The sequence below is a fragment of the Thalia democratica genome, chromosome 8 (genome assembly GCF_965202585.1).
Source record: "Thalia democratica chromosome 8, ktThaDemo2.hap1.1, whole genome shotgun sequence".
In the NCBI taxonomy this organism is placed as follows: domain Eukaryota; kingdom Metazoa; phylum Chordata; class Thaliacea; order Salpida; family Salpidae; genus Thalia; species Thalia democratica.
In genome coordinates this window covers 33,011,266-33,024,296 of record NC_139172.1, presented here as the reverse complement: position 1 = coordinate 33,024,296, position 13,031 = coordinate 33,011,266, and the positions used below count along the sequence as shown (strand labels likewise).

Below are 13,031 nucleotides of genomic sequence, written 5' to 3'. Positions count from 1 at the left end.
TTAATATTTTTTTTTTACTCTCATGCAAAATTATTCCTCTGCAAAAATTACATTTTGTGCAAAGCTCACCCATCAAACCTTTTGTATAGTTTCAGTTTTTTCAGTTTCAGTGTATGACTTTTGCAGACAATGCATATTTCGAGAATGCAAAACAGTGTGAAATGTTTTACTTTTTTGCTGTAAATATTTGAATGAATGCTGTGAGACCATAATGTTTCACAACATTTTTAAAACAAAAAGTAACATTGACTTTTCATTAATAAATCATATGTCACATTTTAAGTGTTTAATATTTTGAAAATAAATATAATTCACATTTGTAAATAATTACAATACAAACCTTATACTGTACTTTTTGTTATAAAATATCTTTTAAAATTAAATGATAAATGTAGATGTTTTTTATGCTATAGACCAAGGGTTGGAAAACTGCTACCCACAGCCACATTTAATGTTTTGTTTACACTAATTTAATATAAAATTGATTTAAAAAAGAAGGAAAAAAAGAGTGTTATCTTTGAAGGATAATCTACAGCCTATAGTTTTTTATTCAAAAAAGTTCGCTAAAAATATGTTTTTAAGCACATTAAAAAAGTTCCTTTTTTGACCTGCTAACCCCCGCTATAGACGTAATTTTAATTACAATATTACTTAAGTTTTTTTTAATCTGCTGAAACAAATTATAAGGAGAGTACTTTATAATCATAAAAAAAGTTTAAAAGTTCCTTTTAACATATGCATTTATGTTTTATGAAATTTAGACTATGAAACTATGAAAATATTACTAAAGATTTATTAAATTGCATTAAATTTAAATATGATTTCTTTTTGAGTTTTTGATGAACTTATATAAGTTCATACTTGATTGGTCATAATACAAGCTGTATTTTTTAAAGTTTTATATTCATCAAAAAAAAAGGTATCTTTATTAACACTGTTAATAATTAATTAAAACTGTTAATAATTAAGTTAAAAACGAATATAGATTTATCTACCCTTCTCTACCATCAATCGTATAAAAAAATTAGCCATTTTTTAAAAATATTAATTATTTTTGTAATAATTTAGTTGTTAATAGAAATAAAAACTTATACACTTAAAATTACTTGGTAATAAAAATGTTATTTTTCAGCAAAAAGTAAGAATAATTTGATATTATAATAATTTAAACTTTTCATGAGCTCTGATTTTGATTATTTTAAAATACTAACTATTATTCAAATTTATTTATATTTTAACCAGTAAACTTTATAGATTACTTGATATTAATAGTATTTAAACTAATTTAAGTTTTAGCTTAAAGAAAAAATGTTTAAGACACTAATACAACTCAATGTCCTGTTTAAAATAGTGTTTATTTTTAAACTGCACCAACAGTGGGTAAAATAATTTTTATTATGGCCATAGGGGAGGGGGTAAACCATGTTTTTTTACAAGTTGATCTGATTTCATAGAGTTTTTTATAAGCTTCAAGATGCTTTTTACCATTTAAAAAAATCAAACTTTTTTTTTGAGATATTAGCAGTCAAAGTCGCCGCATAATAGGTTCCCTATAGGCAGGGAAAACTATTTTATTAATAATACTATTTTGTTTAAAATATATTTCCTTCTACATTTTTTAAGCAATCTTTTTCATACTTTTACAGTCTTATCTTTAAACAATAACAAAAAAACCTTATTTAAAAAAAAAAAACAATTTTTCTTTTAATTTTTGTGATAAAATTTTTATTTTTAAAAATAATAAAATAATATAATTACTTAGATTCTAAAGTAACGTTTTTCCTTTTATTATAAGGAACGTTTCAAGAAAATTGGAAGAACATTGCTTGAAAAATGAAGGAGGAGATAGATTTTGAATGAATTTTATAATTTTTGAGAAAATTCACCCTGAAAAATTTGCGATCCATACGTTTCTATCAGAAAAAAAAAACTAAAAAACTTCAAAAGTTAAATTACATATTTGAATTCTATAAAAACTGGCTTGTAGTTTGTACTTAAAGCTTTCATATAATGGCCAAATTTAATTTTTGTAAACAAAAATGTTGAAGCCCCCCATGGCCTTATCTAGATTAATTTTCACAGAAGAGAATCATTAAATTATGTACTTTATATTTATAAGTATTCATAAAATATAATCAAAATGTATTACAGTAGTTTGTATTACAGTAGTAGAAAAGCTAGTTTAAAGCAAAAACATAAATAATTATGTTTATATTATGTTTTGCTCTATTTAACTGTAAATAACATTTTCAGACATAATTCCACCTATTTGAAAATTACTATGATTCCATGTTCATAAAAACCAATCTTATATTTAAAATAGTATTGATGCAAGTTTGAAAAAATAAACTTTAGTACAATAACTTGTATGAGTTCTCTAATAAAGTTATTAATTTTTATGTTAAATAGCTAAAGTGATAATAGTAGTTACTTGAACGTTTTATCAATATACATTAAATATACGGAAGCATCATTCATCATGTAGTGTAAAAAATTTAAATTATATATTGTTGTTTGTTTAAAAATGTTTAATAAGATTAAAGAATTTATACTGTTTTTTTTTTGTTCAATCGGTTATAAACTTAACTTATAATAGTATTCAATTTATAATGCATATTTTATCTTTTTTTTTTCATCAAAAATTTTAAGTAGTTTACTATGACTTGAGATAAAATATATGTGTTTGTTATGTTTTAAGTTTTTGAAGAAGGTTTAAAACTAGTATAACTATATTTTAGTGTGAAAAAAAACATATTTTTTTTTATGACTAGTTTTTGTTTTGTGTGGTGCTTTTGTAATTAAATACAATGTCTTTCTGTTCCATAGAAGCCATTTAATACTAGTTTTATAAACCAAATTTATAATAACACTTTTTAACAGAAAACTTTGAAATTAAATTTTAACTGTTTTTAAAAGTCAACTAGCTTAAAAATAACAATCTTATGAATAAAAGTAAGTTTTGTTTATTTATTGAATAGTGAAGTAAAAGCTCTAAAAAATTCAACCTTGCTTAGTTTAAACAGGTCAATAAACCTTTAACCATGAAGTTACTTAAAATTTTGTGTTAAGTATAAAAGTTGTATTTGCTGTGTTATGTTTTTTTTAAAAGGTTTAAACCAAGGTGATTTGGAGAAATAATTTATAAAAAACAATTTAATGAACAATTTTATTTTTAAAAATTGGTGACAAATAAAAAATTGATTTTAAAATTTAGCTTGCTTAAATTTAAACTTAAATTATATTGGTTTTAAATTTACTTCCATTAAAACTAATTTACCTATACATTTTAAACTATAAAACTAAAAAATATATGTAATTACATTTTTCTTTTTAACTCTTTCAATTTAGCTGTTTTTAATCAAGTCTTTTGTTTTTACTTTATATCTTAAAAAGTAAATGTAATTGTTTATAAGAATGCTATAAAAGTTTAAAAGAAAATGCAGGTTAGTATTTGTTAAAAGTTAATTAAAAAATAGTTTTGCATATCACACAACTATACAAAGTAACCATTGTCTATAGTACAACTTTTTACAAATAGCAGGAAACAAAACAGATCAAAACTCTGATGATGATATTAAACAAAAAGTTTTAAAAACCTTTCTGTCAGATCAACCTTCTACCTCTAAAAGTCAAAGTTAGTTTTTGTTATACTTAACTAGCAAAAAATTTTGAAATATAGTCTTTAGACATTGAATAATGTTTTTTTTTGATAATAACTTATATGCCACATTTATTTTGTTTATAGCTGAACAGCTTTCAGGGTTTCAACACATTTAGGGTACTCAGGATAGCTCAGGAGGTTTGTAAGTCTCAGAATGACTCAAGATAACCCAGGCTAATTTGAAACTTAAAAAAAAGCTTTGGATGACTTTGGTTAGTTTTTTTTTAACTCAGCATTGGTTTAAAAACTTTTTAAAATGTAAGTAGTTTCTTTTAAATGTTTAATGTAATTTGAATTTTCCTGGTTTTTTTGATTCGTTATATCAAAATTTGTCGAAAGCTTGCCTTTTGTTAATTTTAAAAAGTATTAGAACTTTTTATGAAATATATTTAAAATTTTCTGAAATTTTATAAGAAAACTAGAATGATTAAGGTCATCTAGAAAGGGTAGCAACCGAGAGGTTTATAAATTACATAAAATGGGTCACATTTTTTGGGTGATAAGTGTTACACGTGGAATCCTTTAAAGTAAGATGGCAAAATATTAAACCATTAAAAATGTTTTTAGTGTTAGACCAAAAGTGTATATTAAATAATGCCATAGTGATTCTAACATTTGACAATAGTTTACACTTGCTTTTTAAAAAAAAGCCTAAAGTTTAAGCTGAAAACAGTTATCATAGAGTCTGAAAAATCCAATTAGGTTTTATTATATGTTATTTTTTTAGTTCTTATGGTTTATATATGTAAATATTTTCACAGAGAAATTTCTCAAAAACTTAAAAATCAACCAAAATTATAAGTGGTAAAATTTGAATTAAGTTAAGAATAACTAACATTTTTTTTAAAATTGTGCAGCTGCGTCTGAAAGTAAAAAGAAAAGTTTTTCCTGCATAATTTGTAACAAGACTTTTGCTCACAGAAGAACTCTAATTGGTCACATGAATATACACACTAAATCTCATCAGTGTGAAGTTTGCAAAAAGTGTTTTGTATGTAAGTCAGCTCTTAATATTCATATGAGAACCCACTCTGGAGATAAGCCTCACGTGTGTTCAATTTGTGATAAAAAATTTACTAACAATAGTGCTTTAACAAAACATCAGACAACTCACAGTGATGAGAGAAAGTTCAAGTGTAAAATATGCCCAGATGATAGATGCTTCAAAACTAAAGATCAATTGAGTAATCATATGAAGTATCATTATGAGCCATCTCATCAGTGTGAAATTTGCCAGAAGTATTTTTATAGAATAGGAGATCTTAATAGACACCTTAAAACGCACGCGGGAGAAAAACCTTACGTGTGTTCTACATGTGGTAAAGGATTTGCTCAAAAGTCTCATTTACAAAGCCATCAGGCAACTCACAGTGATGAGAGAAGTTTCAAGTGCAATATATGCCCAGATGAAAGATATTTTAAAACTAAAAGTGCATTGAACAGGCACACTAAGTTTCATTACGAACCAAAACACTGTTGTGTATATTGTAAGAGAAAGTTTCACACTTCATCAGGTTTGAAAGCACATGAAAAACGGAAGCATGCTAGTAAAATATGATTTTTTTTGTAATACTTTACTTAATAATTACATTTGATATACATGAAAAATGTACACAGTTCAGTTTTTTACATTTAAACAGTCTTTTAATTTTTTTTATATCATTTTGTACTAGAGAAATTAAAAAAACTTAATTTTGTTATTTTAACTTTTGCTATATTTTTGTTTTTGATAAAGATTTGTTTTTTCATTTTTAGTTAAATTTGATACTAAATATTAGTAGTTAGTTTTATAGCTTCTACTAGAATGGCTTAAATTTTACTATTTCATTCTGTTAATGTTAAACTAAATAGCAAAAAGAATATAGTTCTCATTGAGTTAAATTATTCAATAAAAAAATAACTTCTTTTGTTTTTGACTAAATATAGTGTAATTTTATATAACACATATATTAAACTAATATTTATGAAGACAAAAAAAAGTAATTAGAATAAGTTTGCAAGAAATGTTTTATTTTGAATCTAAAAAAAATGAATTCTTGTTTCAAAAAGTTTTTTTTCCAATAACATTATAGCAAATTTTAAGAAAAAATACAATGAAAAATTTTCGTTGTATATACAATTTATAACAAGTAATAAATAAGTTTGCATAACTTTTTCTTTCAGATTGAAAAAATGTTGTTTTTTGCTGAACTAAGATAAATTTTAATATAGAAGACTAATCTTACTAAATACTTTTTTTCTTTCAAACTTAATTTTATTCTTTTTTTTTTGCTTATAGAACATTTTTAAAGAAGTGACATAGTTATAGTTTGACTAGACTTGAATGGGATTTTAATTTTTTTTAATTTTGTGTGTTCCTTTTTTTGTGTGTGTTTAATGATAACTATTTAGAGTAAATTTAAAAACCTTAAGTATTTTAAATTTTTTTAACAACCAATAAATATTAAATGTTGTTTAACAGAAAGTATACAATTAATTTTGTTTACAGTTTATAAAATGGACAACATTGGAAATAGCAGTATGTTGAATAAAAGTTAGTTTTATTATGTATTTCATAAAGTAACTGAAAGTTGAAAAAAAGAAGCTTATTTTATTAGTTTAAACAGGTTTGTATACAAATTACCACAAAGTTATTTTAGCTTTGGTATTTTATTTTAAACTTAAAAGTTCTGTGTTTTGTTTATATGATTTATATGATCTAAGACAAGGTGATTTCTACAAACAAGTTATTGATAAACAAAAAAATTGAAATATTCTATAACACTCAATACTGTATATTTTATTTTATCAATTACAAAAGTTTATACTTCTAGAGGAAAATTAATATAGCTTTTCTTTGAAGACTTCGATTAGAAAACTAAGTTTCGGTCAAAGACCTTATCAGTACTTATGTAAAATATTATTGAAATAAAATATGTAACAAATTCTTTATAAATCTTTAATAATATTATTAATAAAAAAATGTTAAGCTTAATATATGCTGTATATAACTTTAGGTCATTATGGCTCTACTTAAATTTAGAAGTTAATCTTTGTGTAAATTTCTTCTTGGCTGTTACAAGATACTTTTTTAAGCTTCATGAATTTATATGTAATTTGTGAGTTTTAAATGATACATAGGTATATTTAGGTGAAATAATTAAAAAAATATTTTATCAAAGTTGGTTTTTTCATCAATTGTTAAGGGCATAGGGGGGTCCACCTTGATTTTTACAAGTAGATCTTATTTTATAGAGTTTTATCTGAGCTATCAGACATTTTTAACCGCTTAAAAATATTCAAATTTTTTTTTAATATATAAGCAATCAAAGTCGGTGACCTCAATAGGTTCCTAATGGAAGGCGCAAACTAAAAATGCAAAAAAAGACCATTTCACTAAAAATATATCTCCTCCTTCATTTTTTAAGCAATCTTCTTCAAATTTTCAAGAGATTGAATGCAGGAGTTTTTTTAATTTTGAAAAATAAAATTTTTATTAAAAAAAACCACCTATTTTTTTGTTTTTTTTATGTAGAATTTTTATTTTTGGATATTCTCAAAATTCCAACATTCAAAGTCTTTTAAATTACAAAAGGAACGTTTCCTGAAAGTTTGAGGTCTCTAGCTCAAAAAATGAAAGAGGAGATAGGTTTTTAGTGATTTTTTAAATTACCGAGGAAAAATTTGCAGTCCATACGTTTGTATTTGAAACTTTTTGTAAGAATTATAATATCTCAAAAGTTAAATAATTTTTTTTTAATTCTATGAAAACGTGCTTGTAATTTGTACTTTAATCTTTCATTTAAGATACAATGCTATTTTTACTAAAAAAAATGTCGGACCCCCCCTATGCCCTTAACCTATTTAAAGTATTAAACTTCAAATGACAACTTTTTTTTTAGTTTTAATTTTTATATAACTTAGAACGTAACTTGTTACTTTCTACTTTTTTACAGAATTTAAAGTACTTGATCAAAATTAAGTTATCTTAGTTTGAAAGTTTTGTAGGTATTTTATTAAGGCAACACATAAAACAATTAAAAATGTTAATGCTCTTAGTTTTGCTTTTTCAGTTTTAATTTTTTGATACTTAGTAGCCGATTTAGCACATAACTTAAGTTTTATTGTATTTGATATTTTTGTTTTAAGATTTGTTGAAGGGCTTTAAGAAACTCAGGAATAATAATGTCACCAGAAATATTCTCTTTATTTTTCAGAGTGGCAACCTTGAGCTTTATAATATTGCATGTAAGTGCTAACAACTTCTAGTTATAAATGTTACATATGTAAGGTCAAAGGTAAAATAGCTAAATATAAAATCATTAGTTTATTTCCAAGTGTAAGACCAAAAGTGTTTAGTAACTTATGCCATAGTGGTTTTAACATTGGACAAAAGTTTACAATTGCCGTAAAGTAAAAGCTGCTTGAAGTTTGAGCTGAAAAGGGGACTATACAGAATGTAAAAAATTAACTACGTTTAGACTTATATTAATTTTTTGAACTCTTAAGTAAATATGTATAAATATTATAATAATAATTTTCTAAAAAACTCAAAAATCACTAAAAATCAGTCTTCTATTTTAATTACACAGTAGTAAAATTTGAAAAAAAAAAACCAAGTTTTGTTCATTTTTTTAGACAATTTTAATTATCAAAAACTAGCAAAATTTGTTTTTCAGACTGTAGTGCTGCGCCTAAAAGAAAAAAGAAACTTTTTTCCTGCACGACTTGTAACAAGACTTTTGCTAGTCAAAACAGTTTAAATTCCCACAATTATAAACACAAGAAATCTTATCAGTGTGAAGTTTGCCTAAAGTGTTGTGGAAGTAAGTATGAGCTTACAAATCACATGAGAACTCACACTGGAGAAAAACCTTACGTGTGTTCGGTTTGTAAAAAAAGATTTGCTCGAAAATCTCATTTACAAAACCATCAGACAACTCACAGTGAAGAGAAAAAATTCAAATGCAAGATATGCCCTGATGAAAGATGCTTCAAAACTAAAGATCAACTGAGTAACCATATGAAGTATCATTACGATCCATCTCATCAATGTGAAGTTTGCCAGAAGTGTTTTCACTTTAAGAAAGACCTTATTATACACAGTAGATGGCACACGGGAGAAAAACCCTACGTGTGTTCAACCTGTAATAAAGGATTTGCAATAAAATCTCATTTACAAAAGCATCTGACAACTCATAGTGATGAGAAAAAGTTCAAATGCAAGATATGCCCTGATGGCAGATATTTCAAAACTAAAGGTCAATTGAGTACACATATGCGTTTTCACTATGAGCCAAAACTCACATGTGCACAATGTAACAAGAAGTTTTATACTACCTCAAATCTGAACAACCACATGAAGTATCATTTCGAACCGACTTTTGCTTGTGCAAAGTGTGGGAAAAAGTTTCATACTTCATCAAGTCTGAACAACCACATGAAATTTCATTTCGAACCGACTTTTGCTTGTGCAAAGTGTGGGAAAAAGTTTCATACTTCATCAAATTTGAAAGCCCACGAAAAAAGAAACATTTGTTAGTTTTGTTTTGAAATAATTAGTATAGAGATTAAACTTTGGAGTTAGACTTATTCACAGGAGTGAAACATGATTTTTTTTTCTGGAGAGTGTTTTTAATAGTTTTAGTTTGTGTTGTAGTCATTTAATAACACTATTAAAAGCTCGATATATTTTCAAAAGTACTTTTATTGTTTTATTAGACTTTTTAGATTTTAAAATGTTCTTAACTAAATTTGTATAATTGCCAATTTTAATGATTTGTATATAGTTTTATTACAGTCACTTCATCTGACAAAAATACTGCTTTCCTTACAAAAAAAGATAAAACCTTATTTTTATGGTAGTATAGATGGTATCATACTATTTTTATTTGTTGACTTCTAAAAATATAAGTCGAAATACTTGTTTCAAAAATATCGATTTACTAACCGTTTTGGAACCTTTCCTTACGTTTGTAGTTTTTAAACTAAATTAAAAGGAAATGAAGAAATTAACGTTTGTTTATTTTTGTTTTATGTCAAATTAAAATTTTAGAAAGCATACTAAAATTCTTTAGCTAAAAACAATAAAAAAAATGTTATCAATAAACAACACATTTTTTATCGTATTTTGTTTTCCTTTTTTGTATTTATAGTAGTTTGGTTACTAAAATTTAAACTATAATGACTTGTCTTTTGATGTTTAGTTTCTTTTTTCAGTTTTAAAACTTGATTTTTCCTTACCACAAATAAAAAAAGGTTTTTTATCTAGTGTTGTTTTAAAATTTTAATCTTTACAAACCTTTTCGTTTTATTGAATAAAACTATATTTATTAAACGTTAATTTCTCAACGATTAAATTCTAATACAAATAAGATTTATATATTTCAAAATTAATTGCTTCTAAATTGAAGGTTTGTTTACATTTATTTATTCATAAACTATTTAAGTTGATAAGCCTTTATTATTAAAATGCTTAAATTAAATTCTGCATGAAGCAAAAAAAGTTTTTGTATAATAAATAACAGTAAAGTATATAAAAAAATATATTTATTCAAATATAATTGTCTTAATTCTAATGTTTTTAAGATTTATTAAGTAAGAATAATCTATATTAAGAATGTGTATTGATCTTTTCAAAGAATTAAGATGAAACTTTTTAGTTTATTTTGTCAATATTAGCCGGTGGTTTGTAAATTTGGCTAAACCTTTTGTAAAATGTGTTCATATTACCAAGAATATAGCTTGGAATACAAACTTCATATATTTTTTAATGAGCAAGAAAGCTTGTTTTTCAACAAAAACTTAGTTGTAAATCTGAAAAGCTTATTTAAATATACCAGATAAATATATTTACAAAATTTATTTTAATGAATAAAAAGTATAATAAATATACAAGTGTTTTAATATAAATCACAAATAGAATTTAAATGTGAAAAAGATTTAAAAAGTAACAAAATAAAGTTATTAAATATTTATTCAAACAAGAATTTTTTAGCCATAATTTAATTTGAAACATTTTAAACCAATCGGTCATAGGTTGTTTTGTATAATATTGTTGATGATTTTGTAGTAAAGTACATTATTAATTATATATTCTTAATTTTAGTAAAGATTAATTTATTATAAATACTGATTTGTCATTTTTCGAATTAAAGAATTTTCAAATCAAGTAACTAAAACATATTATGTAAACATTAAATGGTAAAATGTTGGATTTTGTTTTTTCATAAAACTTAGATTCTTGTTCACAAAAAAATTGATGTAACATAGTTTTAAAAAAATTTCTTAAGAAGTTTGCTTTATAAAAAACCTAAAATTAGTTTTTAAAAAAAGTTATTCTGTGTATTATTTATTTTCTAGTTGTTGTGGTTAAACTTTCAGGTTGTAAAAGTTTTTTAAATCAAGCTAAAATGGGCCTTTTACTTTTCTACTGTTTATAAGTATTTTTTAAATAAAAAACTTATATTTTATTATAACTTTAATACGTTTAGAAAAACTGAGACTAGTTAGGAACTAATATAAAAATAGATAAACTCCAACTAAATGAGGTATTGAAATTAGATAAAAAAACGTGTTCTTAGGTTTTTTCCCTGACAATAAAGTTTTTGCTAACTGTTATTATTCAAATTATGCATTATTAAGTTTTATACTTTGTGACTTCGACTACATATTGTTGCTAAACTTTACCCAAGTGTATCAGTAATATGTACTACAAAGAAATGGATGCATTATTTAGTTTCTGCTAGTTTTTGATTTTTTTATTAAACCTTTTTATATTTTTAGTCTATTTGAATCGTATTTATTTCATTCGAAAAAGTTGTCTTCTCTAAATCCTTCCAATTAATAAATCTAAAACACTATATTTTATTTAAACTTAGACTAGTTCAGTTTTCATGCTGAAAAACTTAAGCTGTTATAGATAGATATAAAATATTCTTTGAGTTGTAAATTCTGATTAATTCTACATTTTTTCATATTCTAAAATACTTAATGTGTTTAAAAAGGTTTTCTAACGAAGTTACTACTTTTTTAAATTAAAATTAGACTTGTTGCAGTTAGTAGATTAATTTAAATTAGGACTTATAATCTTTTTAAACGCCGAATCAGGTCAAATACAGAACTAGATAGTTTGAATCTACTAATTACATAAGTAACATTTAAAGTTATGTTAAATTAAAATATATCAAAAAAGTCCTAACATAGTAATAGGAATGAACCTATCTAGGCTTTTGTATCTTAGTGCAGTAATTTTTTTACTTGTTTAACATAATTAAAAACTAACTATAAAATGAAGTAAGTGTATTCTGTCTTGTTACAGCAATTGTTTATCTAAGTAGGAACATGTTTATTTATTAGTATTAAACTTTTATTATTATTTTTTTAACTTATGAATATAAAATAAAACTTAAAAACAAATAACAAAGATATATTTATCATATAGTTTTTTTGTAAAGTCCTTACATTTGTAGTTCTTTGAAAACATATGATGTCATTTTTAGACATAAATGTTTTACATATCAATACAAATTACTTAATTAATCAATACAAAATTTAAAATCAAATGTGCCAGCTTCATCTAATACATGAATTGAAAGGAATAACTATCTCAAATTTATATATTGTTGCTAATGATTGAACAAAATATATCTAATAATTACGTCACAATATATATGAGCTTTCATACAAACAACAAAAACTCATATAAATGATTTTTATAACTTTATATTACAAATTAAATAGCTGTCCTAAATATCATATATATTGTGACGTAATTATTAGATATGTTTTGTGTAATCTTTAGCAACAGTAAATAAGTTTGAGTTATTTATTCCTTTACATTCACGTAAAAGGTTTATATTACGTTTTGTTGTGTATATTAGTTTACTTTAGTTAATTTGGACTTAATAATTACAAATATTATATAGTTTTATAATAGTCGGATTATTAACTTTTAACTATTAACCTTTAAAATATTTAAAAAGTGTTTTTATTTTTATGAACACATGTATACACATACTTAAGCTTCTATTTTTTCAGTATAGTATTTGTTTTTTACAGAACCCAGTTGAAGTGTCTTACTAAAGTGTTTATACCTTTTTTTGCGTAATCTAAACATTTTTTGCACCCCTAAATGAGTTTCGTGTACCCTAAAAGTTTCTTGCGCCCCAAATTTATTATGTGTACACTAGTGTGCACCTGTGTACACCTTGAAGACCACTGCTTTAGAGTACTCACTCTCAAGCTTTTCTGGCGCATTGAAACTTTTAACCTAGGAAAGGCAAGTGGGACCTTATTTCTTATTGGGCTATAAAAGCATGTATGTGCTCTTCCTCAACTTAAATTGTTTTACCAGTATTAGCATTGTTTGAATTTATATTTACAAATTTAG

The 13,031-nt window shown here is 24.1% G+C and overlaps 1 protein-coding gene across 1 annotated transcript; it reads left to right on the top strand.

Annotated features, from left to right (window-relative positions):
• Positions 1-4,679: 4,679 nt before the first annotated feature.
• LOC145843156 (zinc finger and BTB domain-containing protein 41-like) lies at positions 4,680-5,219 on the top strand. The gene has a single exon (XM_082950618.1). It carries the CDS (start codon positions 4,680-4,682, stop codon positions 5,217-5,219), a length of 540 nt encoding a protein of 179 aa, XP_082806744.1.
• Positions 5,220-13,031: the final 7,812 nt, after the last annotated feature.

Coding starts and splice junctions, on each gene's coding strand:
- LOC145843156 (XM_082950618.1), top strand. CDS start 4,680: ATGAGAACCCACTCTGGAGATAAGCCTCACGTGTGTTCAATTTGTGAT.